Here is an 18,607-nt window from a genome sequence, read left to right on the forward strand (position 1 = left end):
GGTCTAGTGGCGAGGCGGGGCAAGGGCACTTGGGATGGGAATATATGTATCAATTTCACCGCGAAGCTTCTGGGATGTATGATTGATTCTACCAACTATTTGTTATTATGAGGAGCTTTTTATAATTTTTTAGGTAAAAACTGTACACTAACTAGTTGAGAATAGGGCTGAAGCTTGTGATTAATGATGAAGGGCTGTGGAGGATCCGCAGGCAGGAGAAATCGCCTGTTATCGAGGTTTTCAAGTTGGAGGATTCGGGTCATGGAGGGATCCTCTCTCAGTCGTTTGTTGACTGGCGGTCTACCACGTGAAAATATAGGGAGGAAGAAAAAGAAAAACAAAGGCTACAATGCATTGAGTTGACATGACGGACGCATGACCTTGCAGATTCTTTTGGTTCGCTGTCCATTAGTATCTCTCAACAAGTGCAAGAAGTTTTGAGTGGTTGGGTCAAACCAGCTGCAACGAGTGCATCTCTCTAGGTCTCTGCTCCCGAGGTTTCTGGGGGACTTCTTAAGGAAGAACGGATATGGATGGAATGAATTGACAATCGTGAAGTGCGAGCCAAGAAACCATCATATTAGAAATAATATACGGCTAGCCGGCACAGTCGCTTATCCATCCAGCGAGGGGGGTTTATAAAATTCAAGTTTAGCATCACTTGCCTCGTTCAAGCTGGATTCCTTCGCAACAAGGTATTCAATGCGGATGGGAACAACAAGAGAAACACTTCGTTAATTGTGTCCATTCCCACGTTGGATATCACCATCTGGTCTCTCTTCTCTCCTTTTCATTCCATCTGCACTGTTCTGTATGAATTGCGGTGATTTCGATACGCGTTACATGGGAGAGGTTTCGAGTGCATGAACAATCAGCTTCGCAACATGCCTGAAATGTTATATGTAATTCAAGCAGCAGACATAGAGGGAGGGCGTGTAGAATCTACGATTTTCATTTTCTCTTCTCCTGTTATGTTTTCCATGAAGGGAAAGACAGCGTAGGTGTTGCTTGGAATTTTGGTACGGCTCGCAGGAAAGAAGCAGGAAATCTTTAAGATATAAATTTTACATTATCTTCGTGTACACAGACCTACTTTTCCCCATCGTTGTATTTTTATTACTATGGTATGCAACTGGTATGATGTCTTTCAACAGAATATCCGAAACATTTTAAGGGGTATATGTGTAAAATCAATCGTTCGCGCATGCAACACCTACCTTACTGCATATTCAGTAGTCACCAAGTAAAATTCCAGTCCAACCTCAGAACCAAAATCAAAATCTTCCCGCTCCTATCTACACTCAAACTCTCGCCTTCACAGACCCAGACTTCACGCCCCTTCATCCACATTTACCGGCTCTCCCTGCCCCTTCTCCCCCCTCTCCCTTCTCATTTCAAAATACTCATCCCTCTCCTTCCTCTTCTCAGCACTCCTAACCGCCCGCTTATGCCTCCTCCCCTTCACATGCATCTCCCACTGCTCATCCGACTGCACCGTAATCCCACACATATCGCACGTCGAACATCGATACACTGTCCTCTGCCTCCCTCCCCCTTCACCCCCTTCCGCTCCCCCAACGAGAATCTTCAATTCCCTCTCAAAAATCTCCCTCGCAGTCTCCGAAAGCTCCCAGGGAACCGGACATCCCGCAGAATCACCCGCTAAAAACGCCCCCACAACGCGCTCAGCGGGTTTCCTCACTGCAGTATCCCAGGCATCCGCATTGGAAGTGACATCTGTCGAGTCGAGAACGTATAACTGCCGCGTGGCACGTGCATCTGTCAGTGCATTCCACAACCGGCCCCTAATCCATTTAATCTGCTGGCGGGAGTATTGTCGAGTAGCTGTCTTTATCGATACGAGACATGTTTGTTTTAAGCGTGCGAGTTGCTCCGGGGTAGTAGCGCCTACAGCGGTCATGGCAGCAGCGTTCCCCGAACCGCCGTTCACAGAGGAAGAAGAAGAAGAAGAAGAAGACAGGGCATGAAAATACGGCTCCAGCTCCTTAAAACCTATTGAGACCCAGATGCCGCGCGTGCGGTCAATATCAACGCCTTGTGCCTTCTTCTCATTCAGGTAATTAAATAGTGACTCTGCTTCTGCCACGAGGCCTTTATCAGCCATGTTATCCACACGCTGAGAGAGGCGATGGGTGAGTTCTTGATCTTTAGTATGGACCCAAAATAGAAGTGTTGGGAAGCGTAGTTGGCCAGCTTCTGTGACATTAGCAGAAGATGTTGTGGAGGTGACAGCAGTAGAATCTTCTTCTGATAAATCTGGTTCAAAGCTGTTGTGAGCTTTGCGGGTAGCATCTTTGAGCCTCTGCTGTTCCTGGTAAATCTCCGATGCCGGCTTGCCGGTTTGCAGGTAAATCTCTAGTGAGCGGCGGATCTTGCGCGTGTCCCTGGGATGCCAGCGACTCGCCATTACTGGATCTACTTCTCGTAGTTTTTGTAATATCACTTCTGGCGACTCGTAAAGGATAGGGAAATCTTCCGAGCGCAGTGTAGTCTTCGATGCTTCAACGGTATTCTCCGCCATGACTTTCTCCCCTTCCTCACCGTCACCCTCGCTCTTGCTCTTCCCTTCCTCACCACGATCCAAAATAGACTCCTTAAATAGCACAGCCTGCGTATAATAATGTGTCCCGCCAACCAGCACAGGCAGCTTTCCCCTCGACCTGATCTCTTTAATGGTGCGCAAACACTCCCTTTTAAAATGACTAATGCGCCATGGCTCCTGGTCAAACCCTATGCATCCAAGAAGATGATGCGGAATGGCCTGCCGCACCTCAACGGGTATTTGGTTGGTGATGATGGGCAGACCCCTGTACATCTGCATGGCATCGCCATTGATGATTTCGCCATTGAAGCGAGCTGCGAGGTCGATGGCGAGCTGTCAGGTGAATTATTAGTTGAGGCATTCTCAGAAGAGAAAATAAAGAATCTTGTTAAACATGACAATTATGGTTTTATGACGCTCAACATCAACATAAGGGAAATATGGCCTATTTTCCTTTTTCTTTGGCTAATACTTACTTGAGATTTGCCCGTTCCTGTGGCGCCGATGACAGCGATTAATGGCTCTGCAGGAACCTTGGAAGACATGCCCAGCGGTCGCAGAAGATTAAGCATTGGGATTCCAGTTTCATATTCCGGTTGTTGATTAATCTGTGGATATATATCGGGTTACCCCTGATATCTCCTTGGGATCATTCAAGTGGAAGATGCTTGTATTTATGGGTGTATTGTATTGTAATCTGTGTAAAATCTGTCGCATAGATCAACTCAAACCTTTCGGATGCCCCTAGATTTCGCAGAACTTCAGATATAAATGATCATTGTCATTCCACATAGGAAAAGCACTGCATGATATACTCATATGTACACCATCTGAACCCGTTCCACAATGCAAAATACACATGTGCAATAACCCCTAAAATACACGGCAATACCAGCCAGAACACTCCAGGATCAACCCTGACACACCCCTTGATCCCTGTCCCTCGCAATATAAAAATATCCAAACGTCAAGCATCATAAACTACAACATTCCGTCATGTCTCCGGGTCTCCTACAGCACTATTAATATCACCCTTCCCCCATATATTTAATGCATACACATACATACAATTCGAATAGACGTCCATTCAATAGAATCCCACAGCAAATTCCCTAGTTATCCCTCTAATTATCCCTTCTGTATCTCAGCACACCATGACGCCATCAGCTTCCAGTGCCTCTATCCAGGTTCATGGTCTCAACTACAAATTCCCAGACGGCATTGATGGATTAACTGATGTCTCCCTCGACCTCCCCAAAGGCAGTCGAAGCCTCTTGATTGGCGGTAAATAAATTCCTTCATTTCCGCACATACATGCTCTCCCCCGCTTCCACCCCGCACCCGCCCCGCCCTCCATACTCATACTCATACACATATACATAACTACAACCATACAAGATATCCTCCGCCCTCACATGCTAACAACCAAACTAGCCAACGGTGCCGGCAAAACTACCCTCCTCCGCCTCCTCTCCGGCAAACGCCTCGCCCCCCACGGCACCGTCCTAATCGATGACATCGACCCCTTCACCACCGGTCTCGAAGGCGTAACCTACCTGGGCGTTGAATGGGTTCTAAATCCCATAGTCCGCACAGACATCGACGTGCCCACCCTCCTCGCCTCCGTGGGCGGGGACGCCTACCCAGCCCGCCGTGACCAGCTCGTCCGCATCCTCGACATAGACCTGAGCTGGCACATGCACGCTGTCTCCGATGGAGAGCGCCGCCGTGTCCAGCTTGCTATGGGCCTGTTGAGGCCCTGGACACTTCTCCTTCTGGACGAAATCACCGTGGATCTAGATCTTTTGAGCCGGAGTGAGTTTCTGGCGTTTCTGAAGCGGGAGACGGAGGAGAGGAGGTGTACTATTGTGTATGCTACGCATATCTTGGATAATTTGGCGAAGTGGCCGACACATCTGGTGCATATGCATATGGGGCGGGTGAGGGATTGTGGGCCCATCGAGAACTTTGAGATGTGGAAGAAGGTGTCGGATTCAGAGAATAGTCGATTGAGTGAGGTGGTGTTGGAGTGGTTGAAAAAGGATTTGAAGGAGAGAGGCCCTCGCCCGGGCTTACCGGGAGAGGGGAAGCAGGTTCCAGAGATTGATGGGAAGGGGATATAATTATCATGTATCCTTTACATTGTTATGTACGATGCGGGTCGTCATGCTTGTTTTCTTGTTCTTTATTTTGTTTGGGCCTTCGAAGTGGATTCATCCATTACTTCATGACACGATCACAACATGTTTTATTGAAGTCCGGCATACTAATAGATCGAGACGGTTTACGTTTTCTCTGGACATATAGGAGGGATGGCTTCAAGTGCCAAAGAGGGAATAGAAAAATGGGTTCACAGCATTCAAGTCTATAGTTCTATAGATATATAGCATTGCTCTCATGCACATTTTCATTCAATCATTCATAATAAAAACCAACATACCTTTCATTAAGGTGACAAACCCTCAATCCTGAGCACCCGCACTGAACTATCCTCACTCGCAACCGCAAGCTCATACCCCCTATTGTCATCCATTACCCCATTTCCGCTGCCCACAGGCCTCCACGCCAACTGCGTAACAGATTTAGATGGACATTCGGACGCAGGCAATGCCCAGCCCTCTCCAACCTGCCCAAGCCCATCAACCGCAAAAGCATGTATACTAAGCCGCCCCGTATCCAAGCCCACAGCAAGGAAAAACCAGCCCTGCCCAACAACCACAGGGAGAAAATCAACCGCCGTAACAGGACTTGAAAGGGTCATCGTAGCTTTACACGTAAACGACTCCTGATCCTGCCCCTGCATCCACAACTTCACAGTCTTGTCCCGCCCCGCCGTCGCAAACATTCTCTTACCCGCATCAGCACCATCCACCATCGGTGCCCAGCTGGCACTCAAAATCATCCTTGAATGGCCCTTCGGATTCGCACATAACAACTTAAAAACTCCACCTTGCCCTTCCCCTTCCCCTCCCTCCTCCACCCTCCTTGAAACCGCCCATTGCCTATCCCTCCCCACGCTAACCAAAAACATATCATCCGCCGAAAACCGTAAACATGTAATCGTCAACGAATGTGACGTGAGTGGGGGACGAATCTCCCGCCAGGATGACGAGGCAGCGTCATACAGGCGGATAACTGCATGGTCGAGCGAGCTGGCTTTGCAGGCTGTGGCGATGAGCGTGCCGTCGTGGCTAGTGGCTAGGGCTGAGATTTCGTAGCCGTGACCGTAGAGTTTTTCGTGTTCGGGCCAGAGAGTGTATTTTGATAGGTGGTCTTCGAGAGGGGGGTGGGGGAGGTTCAGGGCGGAGGATGATTGCGGGTGCAGTTGGGATTGGGCTGGTGAGGTGGATTGTTCGTCATGGTCTTCATCTTGTTGTTCGTTGTCGTCGTCGTCGTCGTCATCGTTGTCTTTAGCAGCTTTGTTAGACAGGCCGAGGACGGGGATGTTAGCTGACTCCGGCATGTCGGCCGGTTTAGGCCCACCAGTGAACCCTGTGAGATTCTCGAGGAGGTTGGCAATTGCCTTTGTCTCATTAAAAACGCGGAGAAGCTTCTCATCGGCACCTGAGACGAAGCGCCAGGGGCCCAGGGACGCTATGCAGTTTAGATCATATCCATGTATCTGCGGTCTAGCAAACTCATGCCATGAAACCTGCTGCTGGGCATCACTGCTACTACCATGTCTCCACCTAGCATGCAATCTCGTTGTTTGATCCGAACTCGTCGACAGGAGATAACCCCCAACCGTCGGTTCCCACGCAATCCCATTAACCGACCTCACATGGCCCGTAACAGCAACATCCTGCACCCAAAGATCCGACGCTTCCTCAAATCTCCACATTCTCCAGGAACCCGTACGGCTCAAACTAACCACCGTATCACCACGAGGTGACCAAAGACCAATCCAGAACCCACCAGTACTCCCCGTGGCCGTTGTAGACCCCTTCTGCACGCTAATCTCCCCCATTCGCGAGGCAGGGTACCAGACGCCCGAGACCGGGTCCGGCTCCCAGATAACCAACGAGTTATCCGCAGAGACGGAGAGAAGCTTGGAATGTGGGGGATCCGGGCTCCAGGCGACGGTATAGATCCAGTCCTCATGGCCGAAAAGGAGGGCTTCAAAAGTAATGGAATACTTCATCCCACTTGCTTCGAATTCATGCACCTTATTGGAGAGTGTCTGCTCGACGTTAGCTTCGAGTATCACCTCCGCCTCCCCATTGGCGTTCCCTCGGACTGGGACGCGGTCATCGCCCGCATGAACCCGCCAGAGACGAATATATTTATCCTGACTGGCAGACGCGAGGAATATATCCTGCGATTGCGATTTAGATTGTGATTGCGATGACGTCTGACTCTGTTCACCATTCATATCCGTAAAGGCAAGAGATTTCACCCACGCCTCATGACCCGCAAGACAAGCTTTAAGCTCAAATTCCTCCCCTTCGTGCCCCTGCATCACAAAGATCTGTATCGTATTCCTCGTCCCGCCGACAGCCAGAACCATTGGTGGAGCACACGTAGCATTCCCTTTCCCATTCTCTTTCGGTTCCTTCTTCTCTACACAAAGCGTCCTCAAGGCGAGTGCCAACGGGAAAAACTTTGGTTTCAGGGTAATCGTCTGCACCAATTGTCCTCGTACTGTCAGAAAATCATTCTCATGCCCATTGCAACTTAGCCTCTTGCCGGTATCTAGCCTCCACATCCTCACAGTCCCATCCGCGGCACCGGAGACGAATAGATCTGAACCGCGCGCAACGGCAATGCAGTTTATGGAGCCTTCGTGGCCTTGTAAGGTTGCAACATGTTGGAATAATGGTCTAGTAGTTGATGTAGATGTAGATGTAGATGTAGATGTGGAATTGGAATTGGAGTTATTGGCCTGCTGCTGCTGATGGCGCCAGACCCGTATCGTCCGATCAACAGAGCCAGTGAGTAAGAAATGGTGGGAGCCTGAGGACGCGGAGGAAGGGGGTGTATAAAATTTGACCGCGTTCACTTTATCTGTGTGCCCCGTTAATATGGCATAAACCCCATTATGATACTTGTCCTACAGTGGTAGTCGGTGGGATTAGCCTGATATTTGCGATTGACTCAGCTTAATGAGCAAAAGTATGAATGGGGAGGGCATACAGCAGGATCCCATAGGGCGATATTGTTATCAGCGCCGAATGCGAGGATACCGGTCTGCAAGTCCCAGTCCGCGGCAGCAGGATGTCTGTTTCCGCCAACGGAGAGGTATTCAGTGATGGCGCTGATCTTTGGCGACGCCATGGGGATTTGCGGCGAGAATATTATCCTAGCGCAGACAGGATATATTCTATATACCCACGTACGCTATAAGTATTGAGGGCTTTCGGGGTAGGAGAGTTGTGGGTGCATTAGTTGTTATAGTCATGTTGGATGTGGGATGTTGGATGTCGGTGGTTCGCATATTTCATCTCATCACAGCTTATCGATAAGAAAATATATTCGTGCGTCTTTTCTTTCCCCGCGGTTTTTTCTCATACATGATTATCAACATCAACATCAACATCAACATCAACATCCGTAATTATATCGACCAGTTCAACCCCTATTTGACAGTTACTATTACCATTTAACACCCATCTATTGCGAAAACTGCACAACCCACACCATCCAAATGACCATGGGCTCCATAAGCAACCCCCCCTCCCCTTCCGCAAGCCCTTTACAGCCTCTCAACATCACCGTAGAATTCACGTACGCTCCTCTCTTCCCCTCTTAAACACCACTATTCCTATACAATACACCCAACTAACCACCACTTTCCCCCTCAAACAGCGGTGGCCTCGAATCCCTCTTCTCCAACAAGCGAAAACACACCCTCTCCGTCCCTGCCACAACAGCGTCAACCTGTGAACCGACAACCATATCCTCTCTCGTCCACCACCTGGTAGAGAACGTCATGCAAGATCAGCGAAGGGAGCTGTTTGTGCTTGATGGGGCTATGTAAGTTATTCCTTCTCCTTCCATTTCCTTTCCTTCTGTCAATGGCTGGGTTTGTAGATGTCGTGTTGGGTGTTTGGGTGTTCGTTTGGTGGTCCAGTTTGCTGATACTACGTGTTGGGATAGACGGCCCGGCATCCTCGTGCTGATAAATGATGCGGACTGGGAATTGGAAGGGGAAGAGAAGTATCGGATTCAGCAAGGGGATAACATATTATTCGTGTCTACGTTGCATGGGGGATAGAGCTAAAGGCCTTAAAAGTGCAAAAAGAAAAGCAGAATCAAAAAAACAAGAAATATATCGCTGGACGGATACTTACTCGCCTATTCTCGATCTTGTTTTCGCTCTCGTATATATTCTTGAATGGGCAGACAAAGCGAACAAAGCAAAACCAATAAAATTCAACAAGAGAAAGCCCGCTCGAAACATGCCGTAGCAGAAGATCGATAAGAAAAATAGAAAGAAAAAAAAAAAAAAAAAAAAAAAAAAAAAAAAAAAAAGGAAAGGAAAGGAAAGGAAAGGAAAGAGAAGAAAACAGTGACTTCGTTACTCCATATCGCATGAACTTTACCAGAGAAAACGCACAGAGCTTTAAAAACGACAAGACGAGAAAGAAAGTAAGCAGAACAACGACCATCACAACATCTGAACATCTTGAACAACTAAACAACATCCTCAACATGATGTTGCAAAATCTTCTCTCCATCCTGTGGCGTCTTCAGTCCATTTTGCGGCGTGCCTCCTCTCGGCGGTCCTGCGCTGCTAGTACCATCCAATCCACCGGGCATAGGCGAGACAACCCCACTGGGCGGGGCGGGAATCTTGATGTCTTCTGGCGACGCAGGGATGATCTCCTCAGGCAGATCGGGGATGTGGATTCTTTTGGCTGAGTTGTTGTAGCTTGCTGGGATAATCTTTCGCATTGTTAGCAGCTGAAGTGACATTGAAATTAGAAGTGGATGTATATAAAGAAATTGGATAGGAATGGGAGGGGGAATTGCTTACCTCAATAATCTCATCGCGGGGGAATGACAGGAACGGGATATCCGCAGCGTTGCAAGCCATCAAATACCCATAGAGCACACGCAATACACTCTCATGCGCAATGATAAGCAGGTCATTCCTCTCCCTCTCAAGTTCCAGGATAATCGGCTCAAGACGCACAGCAAGGTCGTGATAGGACTGTTAAAGAAATTAGCCAATCCAAAAAAAAAAAATAAATAAAAAAAATAATCACTCATAAAATCTTCGTCCAACCCACCTCAGCCCGTGGATACCGATGATGATACGGATCATTCTCATGCTTAATCACCTCTTCAGGATACAGCTCCCGGATCTTCCGCTCAGACAACTTCTCGCAAACGCCCGGATTCAACTGGCTCATCTGTGACCGATGGCGCACTTTATACCCCATCTCTTGCAGAAACTGTGCCGTCTCCACGGTCCGGCGGCGGGTTGATGTCCACACCGTAAGGGGCTTTAATTCCGTGTCCGCATCCCCCTGCTCAATCAACACCTGCCTTTCCAATTCGCGATGCTGGAGCAATCGTTCTGTCATCTTCTGTGCATAGTCGATACCTTGTTCGGAAAGGGAAGCGTCGGCTTTGTAGGATGTGGGGTCGGTGGATGTTCCAGCCTAGACGGTATCAGCTAGCCACAGGTAGACGAGAAGGGCAAATATATGATATAACATACCCGAACAAAATATGTATGGCGCGACTTGTTGTGTAAATTGAGAAGATAGAAAACTATGCGGTGATGCAGATAGCCGAAGGAACGGTTGTTGATCATTATTCTCTCACCAGCGTTGACCATCTATGTCTCCCGTGTCAGTCAAGTGCGATCTTATATCTTATGCTTCGTACCACCAACCTTAATATAATTCAGCTCCTGTTCATTCATTGTCTCAAATTGAGGTATGCGCGCTGAGATTCTTGCCAGGTAGTCCTTCACAGCGTCTTTTGGGTCCCAACCAACATACTAGCATAGTCAGCACCCCCTCTTCAACAAATGTAGTGTTTTAAACGGGAAAATGGTATCAACATACGTCCGGAGACGAGATTTTGACACTTAGAACGTTTTCCTCGATTATTCGCTCATCGTCGCACAACGATTCAATGAATAGTGTCTGTATGAATGAGAGTTAGTACGTCATTACTTCAGAAATTTTGATATCGGATTTTTAGAGGGTGGAGAGATCCTCACGTCTATGTTATGCTTAGCGAATTCCTTAGCTAGAGAGCGACGACCAGCTGCGATAGGGTTCACGGCATCATATATGGCAATTTGGCCGTTTTCGTGCTTTAGAAAATGGTAGATGTCCTCTCTACACTTTTTGACAATCTTTTGCCTGAGCAGGACAGACGAGGCGGACGCTATAAGCGAGAAGAGGGTTAGAAAAATCCCCTTTCAGTAGACAACGATCCAGAGCAAACCTCAACAGGAGACACGATAGCAAAAGCAACAGCTTATCCTCAGGTTCTTCTCACCATTGACAAAAAAGTAGTCATCGGGGACATCTTGACCAGGCCCCACGGTGGCACGTCGATAGTCTCCAAGGTGGAAAATCCTCGTTTTCACACCCAGCCTGTACGTGGCTGTTAGTCCAACCCGTGAAACTCCAGGTGTGTGTTTTGGGGTTGAGGTGGGTGTGTCGGTCCATAGGACAATGCGAACCATCTCAGATACCGGGCAAGAGCAACGGATATGTGTCTGCAAAACAATACCAAAAAGAGGGAATCAGTCAGCACTCCATACTCAGAGCTAGCAAAAGGAACGACCAAGTGATTTTATCTTGCAAAAAACGAACGTTTTCCCGCGAGCTGGTAAGCCCACTGTAATAATTACAATGCGTCCTGAATGGAAGAGACGTCCAGACTCTGTGCTGTAGAGCTGCGCGGGAGCAAGCTCGACTCCCCCTGGCAAGTCATGGATGGCGTCCACGAAGGTGCTGGACTTTCTGCGGAAGCGAGGGGAGCTTGCAACGACTTTTGCCGTTCTGGTTTTAGCTGTTAGAGATGCTGTAGTTGCCATATAGCAAGGGGTTGCGGCCTGGGGTGGGGCTCTTACAGAAGAGTGTCCATTTTCGAAGAGAGCTCTCACAACGATGGAATCAGAGGAGCGGGAAATTCAGCTGGAATTAATTGGGCTATGAATCTAGCAACAGGACAGGATGTGTCCCAATAGTAAGATGACAATACAAAAGGAAAGTCTTTCTGATGATGATTATATCAGAAATCCTGCTTCAGAGACTATCTAGATAAAGAGGAGAGAGTTAAGCTTCACGCCACAACAGGGCCACACGAGAAACACATTCAGATGCTTCCTAGAATGATATCAGTGCATGCACAACAAATAGATATTAGACATACTTCTTAGATCATCATCACCAATCTTCCTCCTCTTCCTCTTCTTCTTCTTCTTCTTCTTCTTCTTCTTTGTCTGTATAGAACAAGGCAATGTCAAGTTTGTTCTTGAGGTTTGACATGACATGCCAAGGCTGGACTATCCCCAAAACAACATAGCGCCGTGCGTCATGTGTTATTTCTTGGCATTGTGCCCCGTGCACCGCAAAATGTTCAAACTTTCCGAATCTTCGTCAAAAACATCAATCGTAGTTCTGAAAAAAAACATCACATATATATATATATATATATGTATGTATGTATGTATGTATATCTACGCTTAATCCCACCCCTATACAACCCAATACCCCAGGCTACCCCGCCATCCATCAATCCCGTTCCACCAGCTTGGGTCCGCGTCTCCTGCTGCACCACCCCCTCCCCCGTCCACTCTAAGGGCGGTTCCCTCTTCCCCGATCCTCAATCCTGCATCTTCCCTCTGTTCTCCACCCAACATGTCCGACGTCTTATCTTCTCTCTCCTTCCTCACAGACAATGCCGTGACAGCCGCCCTTAAAGATGTATATGGCTCGTTTTCCGCCCGAAGAGAAGCCTTGGGCCTCTCCAATCCAGGCACCGTCGAGAATGTTGCCAGAGAAGTTCAGAAGGACGTCCTTCTATCCAACTTCATGTTCACCGGTTTCCGTGCCGATCTGACCAAGGTCTTCGGCATGTCTCCCCTCTTCCGCATCTCTCATGCCTTCACAATGGGTTCGCAGCAAGGGACTCTTCCCCCCTACGCATTCTCTTCCATGTTCGGTTCCCCAAAGGTATGTTATATTCTCCGCACAAAAACAATTTCCCTGTTTAGCCTCGCATCTAAATCTAACAATGGAAAACAGGTCTTCCTACAAGGAAACCTCGGTAGCGATGGGGCTCTAGCCGCTGTGGCCAATTACAGGTGGAATTCCGCATTGGTTACAAAGACAAACACTCAGATAATGCCCGGTAGCGCGCAAGGCCTGGTGCAGATTGATAACGACTACACCGGTGCGGATTTCTCCATCTCCCTCAAGGCATTCAACCCATCATTCCTAGGAGGGAGTATGACAGGAATATTCGTGGGAAGCTATCTCCAATCCGTTACCCCAAGCCTCGCTCTTGGTCTTGAAGCCATGTGGCAGCGACAGGGTCTCAGCCTGCCTCCCGAAACCGCCCTATCATATTGCGCAAAGTATAAGGGAAATGGCTGGATTGCCAGCGCCCAGCTGCAAGCTCAAGGCGCCATCAATGCCTCCTACTGGAGAAAATTGTCTGATAAGGTCGAGGCCGGTGTCGATATGAACCTGCAGTTCTCCCCTAGCCCTAGCGGGATGATGGGCAACATCCGCAAGGAGGGACTCGCCACCGTCGGAGCCAAATATGAATTCAGAGCCTCAACCTTCCGCGCCCAGATTGACAGTGCTGGCAAATTGAGCTGTCTTTTGGAGAAGCGCGTTGCGATGCCCATCTCTTTGACTTTTGCGGGAGAGATTGACCAGGTTAAGGTACGTCAATGTCCATCAATTATCAGTATCAGAAAAATGTAAACGTGGAAGTGAAAATGAAAGTTTCCGCTAACCAAACTCTCCCAATCTAGCAACAATCCAAGATCGGCCTCGCTGTCTCCTTCGAAATGGCATCGGAGGAATTAATGGAACAGCAAGAATCCGGCGAAATGCCCAACGTCCCCTCCCCACCATTCTAACCCAAAAAATGAAAAGCAAATGACAAACCCCATTAAAACAGAAGCTCCATCACAGCTCCCATCAACACCTATCATCATCTTCTCATAACCCGAATCCCGAACCCCTATCTTCCAATATCCATCTAACCTCCTTTTCCAACCCCATGTTTTAATAGCTCATCTCTTCACTCTTCATCCAGCTTCGGCGATCTTCAAAATGGAAAAGGAGGTGCGGGCCATGCAGACCCCTCTAACTTTCCATTTATAAAATCAAAATCGAACACAGGAATTTTTTTTATATTATATTTTGTGTGTGTACTTCCGTTCCCAGACGAACCGCCCGATCGCAGATCCCCCAATCGCTGCCTGTTGTCCCACTTTCGGGAAAAGAACATATCCATCCGACTGAATAGCCATGCCTTGTTTCTCTCTCTCTCTCTCTTTTCCCTTTTTTTTTTTTTTTTTTTTTTTTTTTTTTTTTGTTTCTTTTTTTGTTTGCAAACTTCCGTGTTCGTTATATCTTTTTCCGTGTGCACTCCATCTGTGCATGGGTGTGTCTGTTCTTTTCATCTGGTCCATTCTCCTTTCTAATTTCAATTTTCACTTTCCCTCCCGACATTCTTCCTTAGCCTCCTCCCTATTTCCTGTTCTGATGCCATACATGTGTAAACGGGTCCATCGGTCGGTTTAGATTGAATGGTGATATCAGTTTGAGGTTTCTGACTTGAATGTTGTCAACGTGAAAATCTTTTCCTTTCCCCCCCCCCCCCCCCCCCCCCCTTTTTTTTTTCTGACATTCTTATGTTCGACATCCAACCCCGTGGAAGTGAACAACAAGATATGCCCCTTTCTTTTTTTATTCATTTCGTCTCTTTCTTGTAGTTTTATATAGAGAAGGGGGGAGGGGCTCCAAAGAGAATTGTACAGTAAAATATTTTCAAGAAGAGAAGACTATGAGATTCCTCCATATGATTATGGTGTCGGTATTATTACTTTCGAACCAGGAACGTGAAACATGTACGTTACCTTTCCTTTGAGAAGAGGGTAACCGGTTTCCTTCGTCGAAGTGCCTTTGTATAGTGTATAGTCATCATTGTACAAACTGTTCCTGGACAGATATACATCAAAATGGGTGGGTGTTGCCTAGAAGCCTGTGAGGATATTCAAGGGTTTTCCACCTGGGTTTATTTACACTGTGCTGTAAGAGTAGCCAAGTAACTAAGCCATTCATGTCATGGATCAGGATTATTGATGCCTTCGTTAATGGCGCTATGCTTTGGTGCGATAAGGCGGAATATCTTCCATGTCAAAATGTCATGTCTACCTCCTTCACATCCTTTCGCAACGACCACCCACGGCAGGGTTAAGATGCTCCAGGAACCAAGAAACGAAAAATCGGAAGCGAGGCAATGAAAAAGTCGTATAATGGCCAAAGAACTGGCCAACAACAATCCTAAATACATAGTTAAATGGGACTATCACATCCTAATCACAGAAAGTTAAACCCGAACAAAATATTTCCCGGTCACCCAACACCTTGCTATATTACTATATCCATACCAATATCCATACAACAACCGCTGCCCACTAGGTATATATAATCTTCTTTCCTTTTCCTTCGCCTTTTGTTTTATCCGTTGCGCCCTGCCTTTTCAAGAAACCCAAAGCAAAGTATATGTCCTGTATCCAATATCCCGCAATCACACTGCAAAGGGGCCTCAAAAACCCCTGTCCAGTCGCTATCCAAATAACTTTAATTTTTCTTTTCTCCTTTTTTTTTTTTTCTTTCTTTGTTTTGTCCTTGCATAAATTGCATGTATAGAGGAATAGTTGGAAATCAAAAAAAAAAAAAAAAAAAAAAAAAAAAAAAAAAGAAGAAGAGAGAGAGACAAAGAGAAAAAGGGGTGGGACACGAAATATCTCCGGTTATTAAGAACACAAATAAAGCATTTGATATCCGAACGCACACGCTAGAAAGGTAACTAACAAAAGAGAAAAAGAGTCCTAAAGAGGGGAATAGGTGAAAAGGGATGATGACGTGCATGGGGCAGAATTTTGTAGATTTTTTTTAACACCGGTCTGTAATGAGCTTGCGGCTCTCTGTGTGGGTATTTCGTTCACTGGCGGACGAAATCCCACATCCCATACACATCCTGATCGTTCAGTGCAAAATTCTTGGGCACATATCACTCGTGGGTGTCAGTATTTGTTATCCGCCACTCCTAACACATTGAGACTGCCGGGCTGTGCCACCGGAATTTCGCTGATATGATTCCCAGACACGGACTGATGGCGTAATCCGCCCATCTTAATGGTGATCGTTTCTCTGGTGATAAAGCTTGTAATCTGGCTCCTCACCGCCCAAGGTCCTCGCCGCCCAAGGTCATTACCGCCGATACGCGATCGTAACTTCTGCTGCGGATCTTGAGATCTTCGTCGCTATCCGATACACTTCCTTCGTATGTACTCGTCGAGCGCTTCGCTGTTGATACGCGGCGGTCCTTGCCCCGACCCTTTATGCCCTTGTTGCTATTCCGATACAGAGTGGAGAAGTAATCCCACAGCTCCTTGTCTTGCGGGCTCATACGATCGCTGTTGCCGATGGATTCGAATCGAAGGGTTAGGTTTCGGAGGGTTTGGGTGTGGAATTTGTTTTGGTGAGACTGGGTCATTTACACGATCTGTTAGCGCTCTGAGAAGGGGAGAACGAATTGATGGTACGTTGCGAAGTCATTATATGATTGGGTGTTTTCATTCATTTGACTCACCTTTAGATTACCGAGCTGTGTAAATTGCTTCCCGCAGTCGTCCAGACGGCATGTAAAAGGCTTTGCCTGTTCATGTGTGATTTTGTGGGCACGAACGTTGCCTCGCTGGGCAAATTTCTTGTGACAGATCTCGCACGAGTATGGCTTCTCGCCTGTATGTCGTCGCTCATGAGTCTGTAGAGAGCAATTGTAAATATTGAGTGCTCCGTCCGGCACGACGCTCGTAATTCTCTACATCTCAACTCACCTTAAGATTGCCCAGTTGAGAGAACCGTTGACCACATGAAGGCTCTTTACATGTCTACGCACATATTGAATAAGCTTTCTTCCTTTCCCAACACCATCGAAAGGACGAATGCGGGACTTACAAATGGCTTATCCCCAGTGTGTGCCCGCATATGGATATCCAAATGCGTTTTCTGGAAAAAGCTCTTCCTACACTGGGGAAGGGTACATTCGTATTTCCGTCTTGGTTTTTGGTTCGTGGACATAATGCGATCTTGAGGAGGAGTAGGGAAAATTCCCTGGTTGCCAGGCATTTGGTTGGCGTAGGCTGGCTGAATCCAACTGGGGACACCGTTGTTAAACTTTTGTTGTAAAGGAGGAAGCTGATGTTCAACTTGGGGCGAAGATGATTGCGGTTTGGCCTGTATGGTCTTCATCAATGTGTCCACCTCTGTACCGAAATCGACTTCAGGTTTGGTGGGGCCCTTGGGATCATCATGTTGGGTAGTGACATTTCGTGCCCGTGCCGGTGCTACGTTTACGCGCTGAGGTGGCGGGTGAGGTATATGGTCTTCCTTCGGGGGTGAAGGTCTGATTGAACGAGGGATGAAGTTTTTGACATGGCGGACATCAGAGAGCTGTGGCTGCACTGGGAGGGCCTCAATTGGCAATCGCGGATGATGCGAATTAACATGGTGATTTGGATTTGAGCTGAAGTAAGAATGATACGAGGGATGGTGGTGGTTATTCAATATATGACCGAAACCACTGAAGGGCGGGGGCTGCAGAGCCGTTGAATATGGTATTGATGGGTTTGAGAAGTACGCGATATTCTGGTCATGGTGACTGGGTGTCATCATGCGGCGGGGGGGAACGGCATTCATATCATGGTTGGGGACATTATACGTAACCGGAACCGCTGTCTCCATCTCGAGCACAGTGAATGAGCCTAGAGGAGAATGTGTGGTCCGAGGTTGATTGCGGGCCCCAGTCACGAAGTCGCGGGATGCTGAATCTCCAGATCGTAAGGCCAGCGAGAAAATAACAATGATGATGACAGCCAACACACCCTGAGACGTCAGTTGAAATAAAGATAGTGTGTAACTTGGTTTCTTTTTCTATTATTTTATTCTTTTTGCTTCTTCTTTATTTCTTTTTATTTCTTTTATTTTTTTCTTTTCTTTTCTTTTCTTTTCTTTTCTTTTCTTTTCTTTTTCTTTCTTTCTTTTTTCTTTTTTTTTTTTTTTTTTTTTTTTTTTTTTTTTAATTTATTTAATTTTATTTTATTTTATTTTATTTTATTTTATTTTATTTTATTTTATTTTTTTTTTTTTTAAAAAAAGCAACACGTCTTTGCTTTTTTTCCTTATCGTTTCTTTTTGCCGTCACCAGTGGACCTTGTTCCTGACGACTCCCACTGTCTGTGGCGGCGATTGGTGTTCAAACGTCCTTTGCGGATTAGAGGTGTTATATCTACTAGAGACGCCCGAACATTTAAATGCGAACAAAAAAAATGTGCGTCTGGTGGTCAAGAGTTGCAGAAAGAAATCGCCGCGGTCTCAATTAGTCCCCGACAGTCGCCAGAGGCTGGTTCGTGGTGGGCCAAAAAAAAAAAAAAAAAAAGGAGCAGTAAACAAACGACAAGGGTGGGGAAGAAATGCCCAGGGTATATCAATAACTCAGGGGCGATTTGGAAGGTGTCAAACAATCAAAGGGATGTTCCAGGTGTTGTAGGGGCAAACAACCTAGGTTGAAAGGAACCGGAAATAAGAGATATATAAACGATTCTGGCGATCGGCAGATGCAAAAGCGGAGAACGGCGTTGGGGGTAAAAGGCAAGATACGCCAGGGGAGCGCAGTTTGTTTCCCGACTAGCGTTCCAGGGGCCCTGGACGCTATTGGGGGTAATTATAGCATAAAACCTGATAGCTTACTGGGCCGAAAAAAAAGGCAAAGGAGAGAAGCCAAGTACTTAGTAGCTCTTTGCGGGCGAAAGGTCTGAGATGTCGT

The 18,607-nt window shown here is 47.1% G+C and overlaps 8 protein-coding genes across 8 annotated transcripts in view; 4 read left to right on the top strand and 4 right to left on the bottom strand.

Annotated features, from left to right (window-relative positions):
• Positions 1 to 311, top strand: part of PAAG_11663 (hypothetical protein) — a gene marked incomplete at both ends in the record, with an annotated part of 1,932 nt that extends 1,621 nt beyond the window's left edge. The window contains 2 exons of the mRNA XM_015847267.1: positions 25 to 76; positions 166 to 311. Coding sequence (XP_015703176.1) covers positions 25 to 76; positions 166 to 311 — 198 coding nt within the window. The remainder of the gene's footprint in view (positions 1 to 24; positions 77 to 165) is intronic.
• A 1,019-nt stretch (positions 312 to 1,330) lies between these two features.
• On the bottom strand, positions 1,331 to 3,135 carry PAAG_03639 (tRNA isopentenyltransferase; the record flags this gene model as incomplete). The annotated part of the gene is made up of 2 exons (XM_002795049.2): positions 1,331 to 2,896; positions 3,040 to 3,135. 2 exons carry the CDS (start codon positions 3,133 to 3,135, stop codon positions 1,331 to 1,333), a joined length of 1,662 nt encoding a protein of 553 aa, XP_002795095.1.
• Positions 3,136 to 3,717: 582 nt separating this feature from the next.
• On the top strand, positions 3,718 to 4,686 carry PAAG_03640 (CCR4-Not complex subunit Caf16; the record flags this gene model as incomplete). Its single annotated transcript, XM_002795050.2, has 2 exons — positions 3,718 to 3,847; positions 3,998 to 4,686. 2 exons carry the CDS (start codon positions 3,718 to 3,720, stop codon positions 4,684 to 4,686), a joined length of 819 nt encoding a protein of 272 aa, XP_002795096.1.
• A 323-nt stretch (positions 4,687 to 5,009) lies between these two features.
• On the bottom strand, positions 5,010 to 7,837 carry PAAG_03641 (elongator complex protein; the record flags this gene model as incomplete). Its single annotated transcript, XM_002795051.1, has 2 exons — positions 5,010 to 7,613; positions 7,697 to 7,837. 2 exons carry the CDS (start codon positions 7,835 to 7,837, stop codon positions 5,010 to 5,012), a joined length of 2,745 nt encoding a protein of 914 aa, XP_002795097.1.
• Positions 7,838 to 8,213: 376 nt separating this feature from the next.
• PAAG_03642 (hypothetical protein) lies at positions 8,214 to 8,777 on the top strand (the record flags this gene model as incomplete). The annotated part of the gene is made up of 3 exons (XM_002795052.1): positions 8,214 to 8,287; positions 8,369 to 8,536; positions 8,660 to 8,777. 3 exons carry the CDS (start codon positions 8,214 to 8,216, stop codon positions 8,775 to 8,777), a joined length of 360 nt encoding a protein of 119 aa, XP_002795098.1.
• Positions 8,778 to 9,196: 419 nt separating this feature from the next.
• Positions 9,197 to 11,617, bottom strand: PAAG_03643 (6-phosphofructo-2-kinase; the record flags this gene model as incomplete). The annotated part of the gene is made up of 11 exons (XM_015845029.1): positions 9,197 to 9,448; positions 9,540 to 9,716; positions 9,796 to 10,170; positions 10,230 to 10,349; positions 10,407 to 10,514; positions 10,582 to 10,662; positions 10,740 to 10,909; positions 11,024 to 11,121; positions 11,211 to 11,246; positions 11,344 to 11,532; positions 11,604 to 11,617. 11 exons carry the CDS (start codon positions 11,615 to 11,617, stop codon positions 9,197 to 9,199), a joined length of 1,620 nt encoding a protein of 539 aa, XP_015702003.1.
• Positions 11,618 to 12,393: 776 nt separating this feature from the next.
• PAAG_03644 (mitochondrial import receptor subunit tom-40) lies at positions 12,394 to 13,625 on the top strand (the record flags this gene model as incomplete). The annotated part of the gene is made up of 3 exons (XM_002795054.1): positions 12,394 to 12,708; positions 12,781 to 13,425; positions 13,518 to 13,625. 3 exons carry the CDS (start codon positions 12,394 to 12,396, stop codon positions 13,623 to 13,625), a joined length of 1,068 nt encoding a protein of 355 aa, XP_002795100.1.
• Positions 13,626 to 15,958: 2,333 nt separating this feature from the next.
• Positions 15,959 to 17,526, bottom strand: PAAG_03645 (hypothetical protein; the record flags this gene model as incomplete). The annotated part of the gene is made up of 4 exons (XM_002795055.1): positions 15,959 to 16,267; positions 16,373 to 16,546; positions 16,620 to 16,673; positions 16,741 to 17,526. 4 exons carry the CDS (start codon positions 17,524 to 17,526, stop codon positions 15,959 to 15,961), a joined length of 1,323 nt encoding a protein of 440 aa, XP_002795101.1.
• Between the last annotated feature and the right edge of the window lie 1,081 nt (positions 17,527 to 18,607).

This window comes from Paracoccidioides lutzii (genome assembly GCF_000150705.2).
Source record: "Paracoccidioides lutzii Pb01 unplaced genomic scaffold supercont2.7, whole genome shotgun sequence".
In the NCBI taxonomy this organism is placed as follows: Eukaryota; Fungi; Ascomycota; class Eurotiomycetes; order Onygenales; family Ajellomycetaceae; genus Paracoccidioides; species Paracoccidioides lutzii.